The following is an 18,365-nucleotide window of genomic DNA, read 5'->3' as shown; positions in this document are numbered from 1 at the left end:
TGCAAGCCCCTATGTTGGCTGTTTCCTAAATCACTCAGAGCCTACCCTCAGTTCTCAGAGACAACGCCATCCCCCTCGTTTGTTTCCATTTCCTTCTGACACTCCAGCGACAAAAAAGAAATCCAGTTTCATCCGCCTCTGAAGCGCGGAGATCGTTAGCTAGCGGCGCACACGCCTAAGCGCCTTTGAAGTGAGTATGAAAAGCGTATTTGGTATGCAAAGAAAATTAGCATGTATGGCGAATCACAAGGCAAGATTTTTTTACACCATTTAACGATGTGACAGTGATGAAAGATGATCCTGTTTACAAAGCTAGCGTTTGCGCGGCGTCCGGGCCTGGTGCGGCAGGACGCGCAACCGACGATCCCTCGCCCGCCCGTCCGTGTCTTTCTCTCGCTCCGAGATGGACAGATAGGCCTACAGATGACATGGATATGGCGCTCTGCATTTTAGCACCATTTCTTTGGCAGGAGATTAGAGGGAAATGTCATATCTGGCACTGTCAGCCATTACAGTCTGCAATTTTCTGCAGTCTTTCAGCCCTCCCTCCCTCTCTCTGTCTGCCCGTTGTTCTGTCGCTTTTTGCTGTCAAAACTGTCAGCCTGGATCACGCTTTTATCTGCCTCGAGCTCGTTTCGCTCTCTTCCTCGCTCTCCCTCTCTGACTTTTTCTTTTTTCATGAAAAACAGCCTTTTGCACAAATTCATAAATGATGGCGGTGAAGGGTGGGAGGGGGAAAGCGAAGGCTGAAATTTTCCCTCCGAATCCTTAACAGCCTAAGCATCACATTTAATCTCTTCATTAAAAACATTTTATTCTTTTCATCATCTTCTCCTCCCTTCATCCTCGGCTCGCTGAGGCGCGCACAGCCTCGCCGGCTCCGTATTACCGATCCATCCGAACGAATTTGCTAGGGATTTCGGACACGCGTTTGACAGCCGTTAGTTAGGGACGCGTATTCTGCTAGTCTTGAGGGAATTAGACACAAATTCTCATTACCCCTCTCTCAATCACATTACTTCTTCATCCAAGCCCCGACTGATACCCTACTGCTGGTTTTCTCTTCGAAATAGCACCAAATTACATAGAAATAGCACCAAATAAGAACAGGGAACCTACAGCAGTGCTTCATTTTGACTCAACCTGTAGTTCTGACTCCAAGGTCATTGCCCACAACAATATTTCAAGCGCCATAACTTTTCTAGTTGGCTGTAATAACGAAATAAAGTAATAGTAACATCACTTGATGTGTGAAATTGGTGAAACTAAAATAAACAAAGTACATTTAGCTGATTATGTACAGTAGACTCTAGCCTAGCATTTTTTTGTTTTTAAAAGATATCTAATAGACGTTTAAACATAGTCGTCTTGGCTAAAAAAAGAGTAAATTTGGCCTGTCAGTGAAAATCTAATAGACGTCTAAGAATAGGCCAAAACTAGACTAGTCATCAAATAAACAGAAATGAATGACTACACATATAAAGTCTGTCTAATCTGTCTATTTGATGACTATAGTCTACTTTTGGGCTATTCTTAGACGTCTATTAGATTTTCACTCACAGCCCAAGTTTAGCCTTGTTTTATCTAAGCTGTCTACATTAAGATGTCTATTAGACATTTATTAAACATGAAATTGTTTGCTGGGAGGGCGAGTATAAGACACTGTCACATTTCAGAAATCCACATTTCAGAGATCCACTATCGATAGCATAACTACAGAGAGTTCAATGATATGTTTGCAGTTAATAATGCATGGCTATTATAAAAAAGAGGATTGTGCATCCAACAGGCATTTTCCTATAGAAATCCTTTTCTACAAACATGTAAGAACACTTCAATGCAATTACAACTGAATGAGACTTTTAACAAACCGAGTCTTGAAAAGCAAAACAGACCTCTTCTATTGGCTGTTACGGATATTGACGTCATAATGACACATTTGATTGTGCTTACCTCACTGAGTCGATCTTTAGAGCTGCTCCTCTGTGCTGCATTCACCTCTGTCTCCTCTATTTTCTTCACAGCCTGGCTCAGAAGACTCACCGACTAGGAAAAGCAAAGAAAAATAAAATTTAGAAAAAGCTTTATGTGACTTGTAAACCTTATGATAAGAGCTGATCTAGAAAACTTGGTCTTCAGGCAAGTTTGGAGAAAGAGTACAATCTGCTTGCGATGTATGAAATACAGTTTCCCGGCACACAATCTTATTCATTTTAATTGAGCACCTTAGTCTCAATATCAACAACCATTTATGATCACTGTTTACTCATACCACATATTAAAATAAACCTGTTACAGAACCTTGGTTTACACAACAGTCTATGCACTTGCTGCATCCCAGGCACCAATATGTTTACAATGTTTAAAAAGTCACTGTCTGAACATCTGAGATTATGCATAAACAATATTATTAGAGTACACTGTGAGTGTATATTGGCACCATTGGCCACGAAAAAATTAGACAAATGCCTGAAAATATGGGCCAAAAAAAGATTATGCTGCACTGTATTGCATTCAGTGTGTTCCGCCAAGTTATAGTCACTAAGCAGTGTGAAGTGGCTTTCACACCAGACGTGGAAAGCGCTGTGTTATAAAAACCCAGTCGTTTCATTGCATTTCAGTTCACAGTTTGTTGCTCCAGACCAAAACACAAGGGCTTTCCTCTATTTTCCTCATAGCCTAGCTCAAAAGACTAGGCAAAGCAAAAAAATAAAAATAAAAATAAAAATAGACTTCAGAAAAAGAGAACAAAAGCTGTATGTGACTATTGCAAACCTTATGATAAGAGCTGATCTAGAAATCCTGGGTCTTCAGGCATGTTTGGAGAAAGAATACACTCTTATCTGCTTGTGATGTATAAAATACAGTTTCTGGGCACACAACCTTATTCATTTGAATTGAGTACCTCAGTCTCAATATCAACAACCATTTATGATCACTGTTTACTCATACCGCATATTAAAATGCTCCTGTTTCTGATTTTTGCAGCCGATACGGAGTACGGATTCTTTGTCATGGTGATCACCCGATAAAGAATACCAATTCTGATACTTCAAGCTGTATAATGCATAAAACACATTTTCGCTCGCTCTCGTCGGGTATTTTCACTAATTCACAGCCATCACGGTGCCAGTATGAATTTGCAGGAGACTTGCAGAGCTTCTGACAGAGGTCATATGATTGTAAGAGACACTAGATGGGGGCGATCACTCTACTCATGTCACATCAGCTACAAACACTGGATATACAATGGTTGCAACAAAGAGACCATCGCTTGTGTGAGTCGTGCCAATAAACTGTGTACACAGAGGTTGCATTGCACCAGTATTAGAGTTGGGCGATGTCGACTAATTTGGCGTTGTATGATGTCTAATGTGAAACATTGCGATGGACGATGGCATCGTCATCATGTGAAGAGCGAGGGAGTGAAGTGGGGGGGGGGGGGAGTGATAGACTGTGCGCGACGAGTCTGAAGAGCTATGAGGGATCCGGGGGTGAGAAGCGTGCGTGACTTATTTGAGGACCGGGATGGAGACGCCCGAATTCCGGGAGATTATCACTCATTTGCGGGCATTATGAGTCCCGCAAATGCATAAAGACTCCCGGAACTTCTGTGAGACTTGGGATGTCTGAATATCACGTTTAACAACCGTAGTGAGCCGCGATCCAGCGGTACAAACTTGATAAAGACTTGCACTGCTCTCTGTCTCTGGAGCTCTGAGAGAGAAGCTTGTGGCTGTGTGTGTGTATGTGTGGCTCTGCAGTGAGCACCACTTGTCTGTGTGTGTGTGTGTGGTCACATGATGTGCGTTTTCAGCGGACGGTGGGCTGTATCTGATGGTGGGCAGATACAGCATCTGGCCACTTGGTGCAACGACAATAATCAGCTCCTTAACACCAAAAAGACCAAGGAGCTCATTGTGGACTTCAGAAAGGGACGAACAGGCTCACATGATCCCGTCCACATCAATGGGATGGCCGTTGAGCCTGTCTCATCCTTTAAGTTCCTGGGGACCCACATCTCAAAGGACCTTTCCTGGACCACCAACACCTCCAGCCTGATCAAGAAGGCTCACCAGCGCCTATTCTTCTTAAGGCAACTGAAGAAGAACCAGCTTTCATCAGTCGTCTTGGTGAACTTCTACCGCTGCACAATAGAGAGCATCCTAACAAACTGTGTCACAGTCTGGTATGGAAGCTGCTCTGTTGCTGAGCGTAAGGCACTGCAGCGGGTGGTGAAAACTGCCCAACGCATCAGGGACCACACTGCCAGCCATAGAGGACATCCAGAAGAAACACTGTTTGCGCCGAGCACGCAGTATTCTGAAGGACACCTTTCACCCCGCTCACAGACAGTTTTCTCTCCTGCCCTCCGGCAGGCGCTTCACGCTCCCCCGGACAAAAACCAGCAGACTGAGGAACAGCTTTTTCCCCAGAGCTGTCACCCTCCTGAACTCTGCCCCACACTGATTCTTTTGCCCCCCACTGACTCTTTTGCCCCCCACTGACTCTTTTGCCCCCCCCCACCCCCACAAATACACCCCCCACTCTCCTCTAACTTAAACTTCTCGCAATAACTGCACTGTTTAACATTTGCACATTTAAAATTTGCACATTCACTGCACCACATTGAACTGTTTACTTATTGAACTGTGCATACCCACTGCATATGCATTTGTAATTATGTACACACCCACTATACATATACACTTGTAATCATGCTTATTTATCTGCATACTACTGATTATTAATAGCAACCTGTACATATATTCATATATTGTAACATATACACTTGTAATCATGTTTATCTATCTGCACACTACTGATTATTAATAGCAACCTGCACATATATTCATATATTGTAAATCTGTTCATAGCTTATCCAACCTGTATATAATGTTCATAGTACATCCATCTGTAAATATCACCATAGTTTTCTATAACTGCACTTTATAACTTATTCCTGTATCCTGCACTTGCTGCTAATGCACTGCTGGTTAGACCTAAACTGCTTTTCGTTGCATTGTACTTGTACATGTGTAATGACAATAAAGTTGAATCTAATCTAATCTAATCTAATCTGTTCAGAAATGCTAGGTAAAACACTGTGTGGATGTGGATCATTTTCGTTCTAAAATGCCATTTTAATACTAAGACATATTAGTGTAAATGGGGCCTAAGTGCATATTTTGTGCTAGTCTGTTTGCGAGGGGGGCGGGGCATTGGCGATGCCGGCTCAGCATCGTGTTGTCTATTTGCCATCGGCAACGTCTATCGGCCCAACCCTAATCTGTATGTATTTTTAGCTGCTGTGACCCGAGCACAGTGATCACTCACGCCCCCCACATCATTCATCTCCTCACATGTTGTAGCTACTGTACTGTAACCCAGGAAGTATGTTTTATGTGCATCTTCCTCTGCTTGTAGATCGGTTCATGAGATCCGCCAGATCAGTAAGTTCTCAGCGAGTCATTAAATGTGATCATCAGCTGCATCCCAGGCACCAATATTTTTACAGTATATAAAAAGGTTTCTGTCTGACCATCTGAGATTAGGCATAAACAATATTTTTAGAGTACACTGAGAGTGTATATTGGCACCATTGGCCACCAAAATCAGACAAATGCCTGCAAATATGGGCCAAATAATTTTTATGCTGCACTGTACTGCATTCATTGTGTTTGTTTTACTCTCCCTCCTGCCATAGTCACTGAGCGGTGTGAAATGGCTTTCACACTAGACGTAGAAAGCACTGTGTTATGAAACCCAGCCATTTTATTCCATTTCAGTTCAGTTTGTTGCTGCTTCAACCAAAACACAATGTAAGCGGAGCGCATGCGATATGGTCAAAATATAAAACAGCTCAACATTCCACTGTGTGTATAATCCTTTGATAAACCTGTAAATGTATCTATGCAAAAACTGCACATGGTCACCAGAAAAGCAAAGCTCACTCAAAAAATGGGCTGAAGGGCTAAAATTTCATTTCTGTTGCTTGCAAAATTGCATAACTGTACTGTCATGGCAATGCTGGTAAAATACTGCTAATGCAATACTGGTAAAAACTCATCCATTGTCAAATGGAAAAGTCAGCTATATATATATATATATATATATATATATATATATATATATATATATATATATATATATATATATATATATATATATATAGAGAGAGAGATAGATAGATAGATAGATAGATAGATAGATAGATAGATAGATAGATAGATAGATAGATAGATAGATAGATAGATAGATAGATAGATAGATAGATAGATAGATAAAATATACAAATAAATTATTATTACAAAACATTTTTGATTAAGTTTTTTGGCCTAGAGCATCTAGAATTTTTTGGCTTCGGATTTGGCCAAGACATTTAATTTCAGTCCAAATCTATAAGTTATCACCAACAAAATTAAGTCTTTGATTGCAACTGACGCTATAAAACAGCATAATTATCTCAAAGACACATAATATTCTAATATGCAAATATGTAAGGTGATCCTTTCTTCTGTTTGCTATGGAAATTTTAAGCCCAAGAGGTGTCTAGATCTGTCTGGAACCAGCTCATTGTTGTCTTACTACTTTTATCTGGTGCACCAACAGCATTTGCCCATGAAAACCCAAGGGAAGCCCAATCTGAGAGTGGGGGGCAGGTGAAGGTGGTGTCTTTTGATGAAACAGTGAAATGTTGGTGGTAATGTAGGCAGCTTCATGCAATTCTGTGATCTGATTGGTGGAAGAGGTTAGGGATGCTCTAAAAACTCCCTACTTCACCTGCCTTTGAAGATACACTGCTTTGAAATAACTCACCTGGAAATAGCATTCACTAAACTTGTCTTTTTTGGATAGCAATCTGCAGGTAAGGATATACAGTAAAAAATATCAGCTAAGAGCTAGGTCCAACAAACAAACAGACAAACAAACAAACAAACAAACAAACAAACAAACAAATAAATAAATAAATAAATAAATAAATAATTACATTTTACTATGCATTTATACAACAGTTTTGTCTGGTTCTTGAATCTGATTGGCTCATAGCCGTGCAATATTCTGCCAGTAACACCACTCATCCAACCTCTTTACCCTTCACCCTTGTGTATTACTCCACCCACATACAGCAACAAGCAGAGGACACTCTACAGTTTGACAAAAATTGCAGCCGTTGGACAACATAATGTACTTTTAAGGATTTTTTTAGTCAAGAATGTAGTTGTTTAGATTGCAACTGTGCAGTTTATTTATAAAGGATAGTGTCTATGTTAAAATATTTATAACTTTTGAGAGACAGCGCATTGGCGGCCATTAGCCTGATATTGAGCAGAGCAAAGATGTTTGACATTGTCCTACCAAAAGATAGTGACAGAGGCTGCATAATAAGCCCTTAAAGCAGGAATAACAAAGCATAATTTTAAACTACAGCTGATCAAATCATTATAAAACTGGTAAGTGACTTTCTAGTCAATCTCTCTCGTTTGTAGTGTTTATACCATAGTAATTATAGTGTGTTGAATGTGAGATGGGATTCATCTTAAAGTCTTAAAACCGGAGTATGTATGTATGTATGTATGTATGTATGTATGTGTGTATATATGTATATATACATATAATACATATGTACATATGTATTAATTATATATGTATATGTATATTAATATGTATATTAATAAATATTAATGTATTATGTATATTATATTATATTATATTAATTAATATTATGTATATTAATATGTATATTAATAAATATAATTTTTATATATATATATATATATATATATATATATATATATATATATATATATATATATATATATATATATATATATATATAGTTTTATATATTTTTTACATTCTATTATTTTACTTTTATGTATATAAATCATTTCATGGTTTCCACTTCATAAAAATTTTTAACCAGAAGTACATGAATAATACTCGAATGCCAAATTAAACTAATAATATTATTAAAATTTGACCACATATGTGATCCTAGATCACAAAACCATCTTATGTTGGTCTTATGTTGCATGTTTATATTTTTGGCATTAGCCAAAAATACATTGTATGTGTCAAAATCATTTTGTTTTATGCCAAAAATAAATAGAATACAAAGTAAACATCATGTCCCATGAATATATTTAGTACATTTCCTATTTTAAATATTTCTAAACATAATTGGTAATTAGTAATAAAACTTCATTCAGACAGCATTTTCTCAGTATTTACATTAGTTTCACCCTCATATTTCTGTTTTTCCAATAGTTGTATCTCAGCTTAATATTGCCCTAAAAACATCCTTATAGTATGACTGTTTTTGTGGTCAAGGGTCACAAATCTAATCAAATAAATGCAGCGTTGGTGAACATAAAAGTCTTCATTTAAAGCATAAAACAGTTGACCAGCGCTATATATATACTTTTAATTTTAGCACAGGGAATTTTGCATCCATCAATCAGGATGAAATGCAAGTGTGTGTGTGATCTAGTCCCAGTGTGTGTGCATGAGTACACGCGTAAGTATGTGTGTGTATGTGTGTTACTCCAGTAACTCTTGTGTGTAGCTCCCAAGCGGCTTGCTAGGTCTTGGCCCTGGTCTCCAGATCTCTACTCTAATTTAAACAGATCACTGCTACAATTAACCTTTCTGCTAAATATCAATTATAGCCCCAGGCAGAGCAGAATTAAAACGGTCATCAGCGAGTCTGACAGGTCCTGCATTCTGCCACCACCTGGTCATCGTTTCCCCGTCCCTTCTTCCCAGCGGACCCGCACAAGCCCCATTTAATTACCAGAGCCAATACCGAGCCAGCGATGGAACAACACCGCGCCAGCGCTAGATGATTGGCGCAATGAATTACCATTCAGTGGAGGTCAGAAGCAAAAATCGGTGGAGCGATGTGACCCAGGCAAAACGCTTGTGCTATGTCGAGGATTTCCAAAAAAAAAAAAAAAGGAGAGCTGCAGGTGGGCCTAATCAAGTCAGAGTAATTTGCCGTAGTCAAGACAGGGGCTCGATTCTGTCAGAAAAGCTGACAAGCTAATCAATCCTGCTATCTCGACGTAATCGGCAGGGCTGCTTAGAGAGTCGCAGAATTGCTGGTGTGTATACTTGTAAAAGCAGGCAAAAGGGTGGGGGTCTCTCTGCCAAATACTGCGTTTGATTTGTTTACTGAACACACTATGAAAATGAATGTTTTCAAGACACCGTCTTCACTGATGTGGAAAACAAAACTCTGATTTTGATATTGCGTCGTTTGGACAGTTTTTTGTATTTACTTTTTGTGTGAATTTTGTTGGACCTGACTTAAAAAAAAAAAGATTTTATTCGGTTTGTTTTGAAGGTCTCTGTTGGTTGAAGGTTTTGCAGGTTTACCTCTGAGAGACTAATCATGCAGAGCACTTAGTACTTATTTTTGTTTGTGTTTTTTTTAAATTATGGATTCATGTCTTGTTTAGTGGCGCAAGGTCAAACATGTTGACTACAAGAATCAGTAAAACACACCATCTCTCATATATTTATGGAATTAAAAAAACAGCTTGAGGTCAAATTATATACACTCGATAAATACTAGTATAGTTAAACTGAAATAATCACCATACATTTGTCTAAAGGAATATGCTTTCAGAATCTTCCTTAACACAATTTTCAATACTTTTTTCTACCTCACGTACCCAACATTTTTGTATTTAAAAAATATTGTATTAAATATTGTATTGTATACAGTATTTCCTATAATATTTTTGTCTTCTGGAGATCTTATTTGTTTTATTCTGGTTAGAATAAAAGCAGTTTTTATGTCTTAAACCATTTTATGGTCAAAACTATTAGCCTTCTAAAGCAATATTTGTTTTTGTTTGTCGACAAAACAACACCATCATTATACAACGACTTGCCTAATTACCCTAATTTGCCTAATTAACGTAGTTAAGCCTATAAATGGCACTTGAAGCTGAATACTAGTATCTTGAAAAATATCTATTTAAATATTACTTGATTATATGTTTTAATGATGAAAAAAATCATTTTCCCGTTAAACCAAAAAAAAAAAATGGAGGAAATAATATACAAGAGAGCTGATAATTCAAGAGCTTTTAAACAGTGTTTTAAACAATCGCACACATCAGCTGACATTGCGAGTGATTATCGTCTCATTCGGTATTCACCAGCTTTTTTTTTGCTCGCGCGGACACAGTTTTTTTTTGTCAGTCATGCTGCTTCTCGATTATAAGATCTCATTTGCTCGAATATTGGCCCATCCTTATTGTCGAACCCTGCTTTTAAAAAAAAAAAACTACAATTTAAACATTATTTTTAACCAGCCAAAGTGGCTAGTGGTGGTGACTATCTAACCCGCCACAGCTGAAATCTAACCTCATTTAGCGGGTTGGCAGGTGCCTGCTTGTCATTGACAACATTATTAGAGCAATTTTTTCAATAGAATAAAATGAGACACTTGTCATTATCAGATTCTCTCTTGCATTATATTCAACATTATATAGGCTATACAACTATACATTACATTTACATTTTAAACATTTTATTTTCACGCACAACACTTTGTGTAAGCTACGAAGAAATAAAACATGTCAAGTGATTGTTGAAATCATAACTCTAAAATGTGGTTGTTTAAATGATGTGCGCACCACTCTGAAAAAAAAAAAAAAAGATGTTGTACGTGTGATTTCGTGGCCGTGAATACATCATAACATTAGGACAGAAATTACATTTTTGGGTGAATTATACCTTATAAATACAGTATGTGACACGTTTAACACCATTCGGAGGTGTCCATGTTGCTGAGCAGCGTATGCGAAACAATTATAAAGACTTGTGCACCCGCCCGCCCTTACGCCCTCTACTGACCCTGAAAATACAATTGGTTGAATCGAAGAAAAGCTGAAGTAAGATCATGTGTAGGGTCAAATCGAGATGGCGATCTCTTTTCAATTAATCGTGCAGCCCTAACACAAAACAACAAAGTTTTCAAATTTAAAACAGCCTCTTCAGCATTTTCAATTTTTCGGTGCTTGAAAACTCCGGGGTAGTGTGGACGGAAGGCGCAACCACTGCAAAACTATTACGTATTAGTGTAAAAGGGGCCAGAGTGTAACTGTTTGTAAAGCATACATAACCATATGTAAGCTCAGAATCAATTTGTTTATTGTCCCAACCCTACCGATTGCCTTCTGTGTCCAGCCTAACAGTACAGCTACAACAACATTACACCATAGAGATGAAACTGGACAAAAAATGACGCCACACCACAATGGAAAGGCAAGAAGAGGCCATGAATGTATTTGTGCCATACTCCGGGGCTAAAACCCTTCTCTGACATGCTGCTGAATCCCTGCCCTGAAGGGAGGAGCGTCGAGGCAGGCGTGCTGAGATCCGCGTCGGGGTGAAGTCTCTCTGTTTTGTTATTCTGCTCTTTTGATCCCGCCTAACCTCAAAGGGCCCTGCCGTCTCCAGCCAAGAGCCCCTGAGCCGCCGCAAGTCCCACCTCCATTAGCGCCAGTGTTTCACCTCCGCCTCGCCCTTGTTCGCTCCCCTCCTTCCGATTCCACCTCTTCTCACTCGCACTTTATCTAGGCCGCCCTCATCTTCACCTGTCAGCTGTTTTCACTCAATCCCTGCTTTGGGAATCAAGACCTGTCAGTCCTCATTACCCCCCAGCCCAAGTCTCGAACCCCTCGTTTGGATGAAAGCTCTGGGCTGGGAGAGCGTAGCAGAGGGCAGGCTCTGGGGACACGGATCCTTCCCCTAATTTGCTGGAAAAAGTGTCCCGCAGTAGAGGAGCCTCACCTCTATTAACCTAAAGAGAGAGTGAAAGAGAGACAAAGAGGGAATGAGACGAGAGGCAGAGAGAAAGAGAGCGGGCAGGGGCGATGGTGGCACCTCTACAGTGGCTCAATCTCCAGGCTCATTATCCCCGAGCCGCCCCAGAGCGAAGCAGAGCGCTCCGAGCATGGCAGGGCCACAACAGGGCCAGGGGCCAAATGGATTCATCTGCTCTCATTTGCTCCTGTCTCGGCAGGGGCAGCTGCTCTGAGTGAGGGGGTTGGGGGGGATTTACGACTTTGCGTTGTGCCACAGAATAGCGCCACCTGTCTCTTAAATTGTGTAATGCCACAACAACAACGATGCAAGTAGGTAATGCAGTGGTACCTTGTAAATAATAAAACATCAGGGTTAAGATTTAAGATCAAGATCATTAAGATTTTTCCAATTTTGTTTTTATTTACAATAAACATATTTCACTTTAATTATCCAGTAGACAACATTTGAAGTGGATCAAGTATGTTTTTTAAAATTGTCCTAAGGCAAGAATGGGTCTTGTTTAATAGTTTAAGGACAACTTTAATGAAAGGTTTTGAACCATGAATGTGGACTACTTCATTTGAGCTCAAAGGGAAGTTCACTAACAATATTTTTTCACCAAATATTTCTTAATTTTGAGGTTCAAGCATTGGATGATATATCTTTATTTATTGTTTAATTTTATTTATTGTTAAATATAATTTTATTTATTGTTTAATTTTATGAATAACTATTATTTAACTTGGTTTGGAATTATACATTTAATTATTTTAATTGGTTATTGCTGTGGTAGTTCTGGTAGTACCTTTTAAAGTTTGAGGTCATTAAGATTCCAATTTTGTATTATTATTATCATTATTGTTATTATTATTATTTTATAATAATAATAATAATAATAATAATAATAATAATAATACTGATGATGATGATGATGATGATGATGATAATAATAATAATAATAATAATAATAATTATTATTATTATTATTATTATTATTATTATCATCAATAAAATTATTTTTTGTACTTTTTGTGCCTAACTATGCTGCATATATTTGCTCAAAAATTGGAAGCTTTTATTATGTTAAAAAATATTTCTCTTTTAATATATTTGGGTTCAAAGGGAAGTTTACTAACTAGTTATAGACTAATTATGGAAATAAAGTCACAAAATATGTTAATTTTAATTTTGAGGTTCTAGCCTTGTATGATATAATTTATTAATTAAAAAGAGTTTAATTTCATGAAGAACAAATACTTAATTAATTTAGTTTGAAATTATACATTTAATCATTTTAATTTGATATTACTGTGGTGGTTGTAGAATACCTTTTAAATGTTTGGGGTCAATAAGGTGTCCAACTTTATGTTGCTGTTGTTGTTGTTGTTGTTGTTATTAATACTAATAATAATAATAATAATATTAATAATAGAAATAATATCATTATTATTAATATTATCAAAAGTTAGTTTTTTTGTTCGTGCTTAACTTTTCTGTATTTATTTGAACTTTTAAATTTTAAAATAAACATATTTCTCTTTTGATATATTTGAGCTTAAAGTGACGTTCACTAACTAGTGATAGACTAATTATGGAAACAATGATTTGTCAGCAAATATTTCTTAATTTTGAAGTTGTAAGCACAGTAAGCTCTGGCCAATGCAGCTGAGAGCCTAAAGTGGCCCAGAGAAAATATGGCAAATGTGGCCCGTTGGTGGAATTCTGGCTGATATGTGGTCTTGCTTTGGTGTATTTGTAGCCCAGATCTGACAAACGGGAATGGACCACCCTAGAGCCATCATTCCATTCAGTATGTGGTTCGGATGTAAGTGTCTGGTGTGGGCTGGATCTGGGCCAGAATAAAAGCAAACAGTGGCCCAGAATAGGGTCAGTTCTGGTTCATTTGGTTGAATTCTGGCTGAGATGTGATATTGCTATGGCTTGATTGTGGACCAGATCTGACCGCCCAAGTGCCATCATTTCTTGCGGTATGCGGACTGGATGTAAGTGTCTGGTGTGGGCCATATTTGAGCCACATTAATTAAACCTATTATTATTATGTAGCAAATTGTATGGTATTATTATTATTATTATTATTATTATTATTATTATTATTATTATTATTATTAGTGGTGGTTTTATTATTATTATTATTGCTATTACTATTATCATTATTATTAGTGGTGGTAGCAATAGTAGTAGTAGTAAGTAAAATAAGTTGGACTATTACAAAACTATGCACAAATTAATATTCACAATATTAATCAGTAGTAATATTATTTGAATACGACACTTAGAAAGTTGATTACAGTTTATTACTCATTAAACAACAATAATAGTAGACAGAATGGTTGTGGTTGACCAATCAGAATCAGGTTGTTTGTGATGAGATCATCAGCCTTCCCTATAATCTCCTCTTTCCCGGTCACAATAACCAAAACAACCCTTCTGGGCTGGACTGCATCCCAAGGACACAGCGCTATATACACTAAATGGATTCCTGCTTTTATTGCAATGAGTCCCAGAGTATCCATTAAGCGTCTATCATCGCCACGCATTGTTCATAGCTCAGTGTGATTGATGTCCGCACTATGTGGCCAAACGTATTACACAAGGCTCGAAACCACCAACACGCATCTCATGCTTTCCAGTAAGAAGGGGGTTGCAGGGAGGCAAATTTACACAAATGTTGGTTCTACGGTGAGCGATTTGCATACTCGATCACCCTAGAGGGCAAAAGACACAAGTTTGCATTATGCTTTGAGTGGAAATGACTGACACAGATGGAATCAAAGCAAACAAAAACAGAAGTTCATTAAAGTCAGGCTGTTAAATAAGTGTGTGTGATTAATGCCCAGCGTGGGCTGACAGATATGAAGCTAATAGCGGTGGTCACACATTCAAGAACAGATTTTGCAACATGAAATGATATTCACAAATCATTTACCCAACCTAATGTGATAATTTATTTAGAATGGAAGGAATCCTCAATCTTTATTTTAAACTTGATTTATCTCTCTGGGATTAAAGGGATGGTGAAAAGCAGGTGTCTCACAGGTGAACAATTAAGTTTTCTATTGTGTTTTTTTTACCCATGTCAACCCAAAAATGAGTCATTTGGCACAATAAAACTAATAAAAGTATGTTATGAAACATTCATTTTATATACAGTTAAAGTCAGAATTTTTAGCCCTCCTGAATTAATAGCCCCTCTTTATATTTTTTTTTCCAAAATTTAAGTTTTTTCCCCCCAACACATTTCAAAACATAATAGTTTAATAACAAATTTCTAATAACTATATTTTACTAGAGACTCTTTAAGATACTAGTATTCAGCTTAAAGTGTAATTTAAAGACTTAATTAGCCAAGTTAGGGTAATTAGGCAAGTCAAAAAATAGGTGGACTAATCATTTTGAGCTATACACTCACCGGCCACTTTATTAGGTACACCTGTCCAGCTGCTCGTTAACGCAAATTTCTAATAAGCCAATCACATGGCAGCTATTTATGTATTTAGGCATGCAGACATGGTGAAGACAATCTGCTGCAGTTCAAACCAAGCATCAGAATGGGAATGAAAGGTGATTTAAGTGACTTTGAACATGGCATGGTTGTTGGTGCCAGACGAGCTGGTCTGAGTATTTCAGAAACTGCTGATCTACAGGGATTTTCACACACAACTCATCTATAGGGTTTACAGAGAATGATCCGAAAAGACATAAGCTGGTTCCCAAATCGCATACTTATGCACTATTCTACGCCATTTTGTAGTTTAAATAGTGTAAGTAGTGTGTTCACACTGAAAGTTTTAAAAATAATAAGTGCACTTTAATTACGCGGATGATGCACTCATTCAGCCGCTAAAATGAAGTGTGTAATGATGGACACTTCACGCACTCAACGACCGCAGGTTTGCTTACGTAGCGGAAGGGGTGGAGCTATCGGGTGCACATGTTGAATATTTATTTTGGATGGTGAAAGCAAAATTCTCTTACGAGAGAGATTATAGTGCCTCCTGATGGTGAATGAGGCAATACTCATGGCAGGTATTATTTGATAATTCAGTCGTTTATTTTACTGATTTGGCAACCGTCAAACATCATCAGAGAAACGGTTTAAATTTCCGCTTAGTAAAAAAACATTAGTGTGCCATTTGGGACACCACTACATACATATACTATCCTGTTGAGTTTGTAAGTGCATAAGTACATAGTGCATGAGTGCATAGTGTATAGTGTGCCATTTAGGACGCAGCTATAGATCCATCCTGCCTTGTATCAACAGTTCAGACTGGTGGTGGTTTAATTGTGTAGGGGATATTTTCTTGGCACACTGTGGGCACATTAGTGCTAATTGAGCATTGTGTCAACGCCACAGCCTACCTGAGTATTGTCGCTGACCATGTCCATCCCTTTATGACCACAGAGCACCCATCTTCTAATGGCTACTTCCAGCAGGATAACACGCCATGCCATAAAGCGTGAATCATCTCAGACTGATTTCTTGAACAAGACAATGAGTTCACTGTACTCAAATGGCCTCCACAGTCACCAGATCTCAATCCAATAGAGCCCCTTTGGGTTGTTTTGGAACGGGATAATTTGCATTATGGATGTGCAGCCGACAATGGACTAATATTGACCAAATTCTCTGAGGAATATTTCCAGTACCTTGTTGAATCTATGCTATGAAAGATTAAGGCAGTTCTGAAGTCAAAAGGTGGTCTAGTACTAGTAAGGTGTACCTAATAAATTAGCCAGCATTTAATTTAAAAAACAAGAAAAATGGCTCTGTTGTAGAGCTAAACCACATTACAATCTTTCAACCACAAAACAGATTAGTACATGCGAATGTATTCCAAGTGTAAACCAATTGATGCATGTCCAAATCCAGTACTGAGATCAGTGATTGGAGCAATGTCTCCATCCAATCAGAGCTCCCCTTATTCCTTTGACTAACCAGATTTGTGCATACTAAGTGCTACTGAAAGGCAGGGCCCCATATGGCCTTATATCATGTTCAGTGGTGTCTTTACCCACTGACCCCAAGTCCCTCAGGGCCCATGGGTTAATGAAAGGGGTAGATCAGTGGTCCCTGAGGGCCTGTCTATCTGTCTGTCTGTCTGTCCGCCTCAGTCCTATTTTCCACTCCCCAGCCATATGCCTTGGAGACCGAAGCACAAAGATGACACATGGGCTTAAACATGAGCTCTCCTCATCTCTGCCACCAACTGTCTCAGGGGGCACCGCGGGTCTAACCAATATACCGAAATACATACACACAACACCAACACACACAGAGACACATGTGACACCTGGAGGGCAATTAGACCACATGTCGCCCCGAGTGTTTACCTAAAATACACAGCGGCCCCTGCTGCCTCCCATGATGCACCTCTCCCTATGCAATTACGATAAAAATACAAAGTAGAAGAGAAACACTTTTAAAAACACCCCAAAAAAGGGTTTTGTTTGTTTGTTTGTCAACATCTCTAATGTGGCGGCAGACGCTGTTTTTCCTAGCTACATTTTCAACCCGAAGCTTGAAAGAAGAAACGTGTTTTGCGAGATGTTATGAAAACTAATGGGGCAGATTCAAATAAGGCGTCTTTGTGATGCAGCCCACTTGGTTTGCTCATTTGCAAGGCAAAATCCCGGCTTTAAATTCTTTACAAAGACAAAAAAAAAAGGCCCCCGGGCTAGTGCAGAAACATCTGGCGCTAAACAAATGTCTCGGCGTTCATTTGTAATGTACACGGCTCGCTACAAGAGTGAGCTGTTGGAATGGCTGCGGTGTAAATTGGCTCCATCAAGACAATCACATCACACCTGCTGAGACACTGGCTGTTCAAAGCAGCATTAATCCCAGTATGGCAGGTAAAAATCCATTCAAAGTACACTGGACTTATTGATGACATGCACAAATCGGTTGACTGCATTTGGCTGGCCATTTGTCAAGGACGCTTACATTAACATTAATCAAAATGTATCACGGAAGTACTGAGAAGTTCTTACAGTATACTTTGTAAATAAATTCCTTAAATTATTCTAACAAAACATGGTAGCAGTGGCATAGAACATTGATGGCATCATATTAAAGACAAAGATGGGAGGTAACAAAGTATGAATACTTCATTACTGTACTTAAGTAGAATTTTCTGTTATCAGTACTATACTCCACTATTTATTTTTTGACAATTTTTCACTTTTGTTACTTACATTTTTAGACAAATATCTGTACTTTCTACTCCTTACATTTTTTAAAGCACGGTCGTTACTTTCGTTTTCATTTGTCAGGTGGCGCAATCTACTGGGTGGACCATTTATATGAATACACCTTAATAAAATGGGAATGGTTGATAATATTAACTTCCTGTTTGTGGCACATTAGTATATGCGAGGGGGCAAACTTTTCAGGATGGGTGGTGACCATGGTGGCCATTTTGAAGTCGGCCATCTTGGATTCAACTTTTATTTGTTTTTTTTCTATAGGAAGAGGGTGATTTGACACATCAAACTTATTGGGAATTTCACAAGAA

The 18,365-nt window shown here is 38.3% G+C and overlaps 1 protein-coding gene across 34 annotated transcripts in view; it reads right to left on the bottom strand.

Moving 5' to 3' along the window:
* The window catches only part of fbrsl1 (fibrosin-like 1), a 571,252-nt gene that overhangs the window by 374,295 nt on the left and 178,592 nt on the right, over nt 1–18,365 (bottom strand). For all 34 annotated transcript variants that reach the window (NM_001443006.1, XM_087252062.1, NM_001443007.1 and 31 more), the window contains 1 exon segment: nt 1,954–2,046. In NM_001443006.1, coding sequence (NP_001429935.1) covers nt 1,954–2,046 — 93 coding nt within the window.

Source organism: Danio rerio, chromosome 5 (assembly GCF_052040795.2).
Source record: "Danio rerio strain M-AB ecotype USA chromosome 5, GRCz13ab, whole genome shotgun sequence".
Classification (NCBI taxonomy): domain Eukaryota; kingdom Metazoa; phylum Chordata; class Actinopteri; order Cypriniformes; family Danionidae; genus Danio; species Danio rerio.
This window is presented reverse-complemented; position numbering and strand designations above follow the sequence as displayed.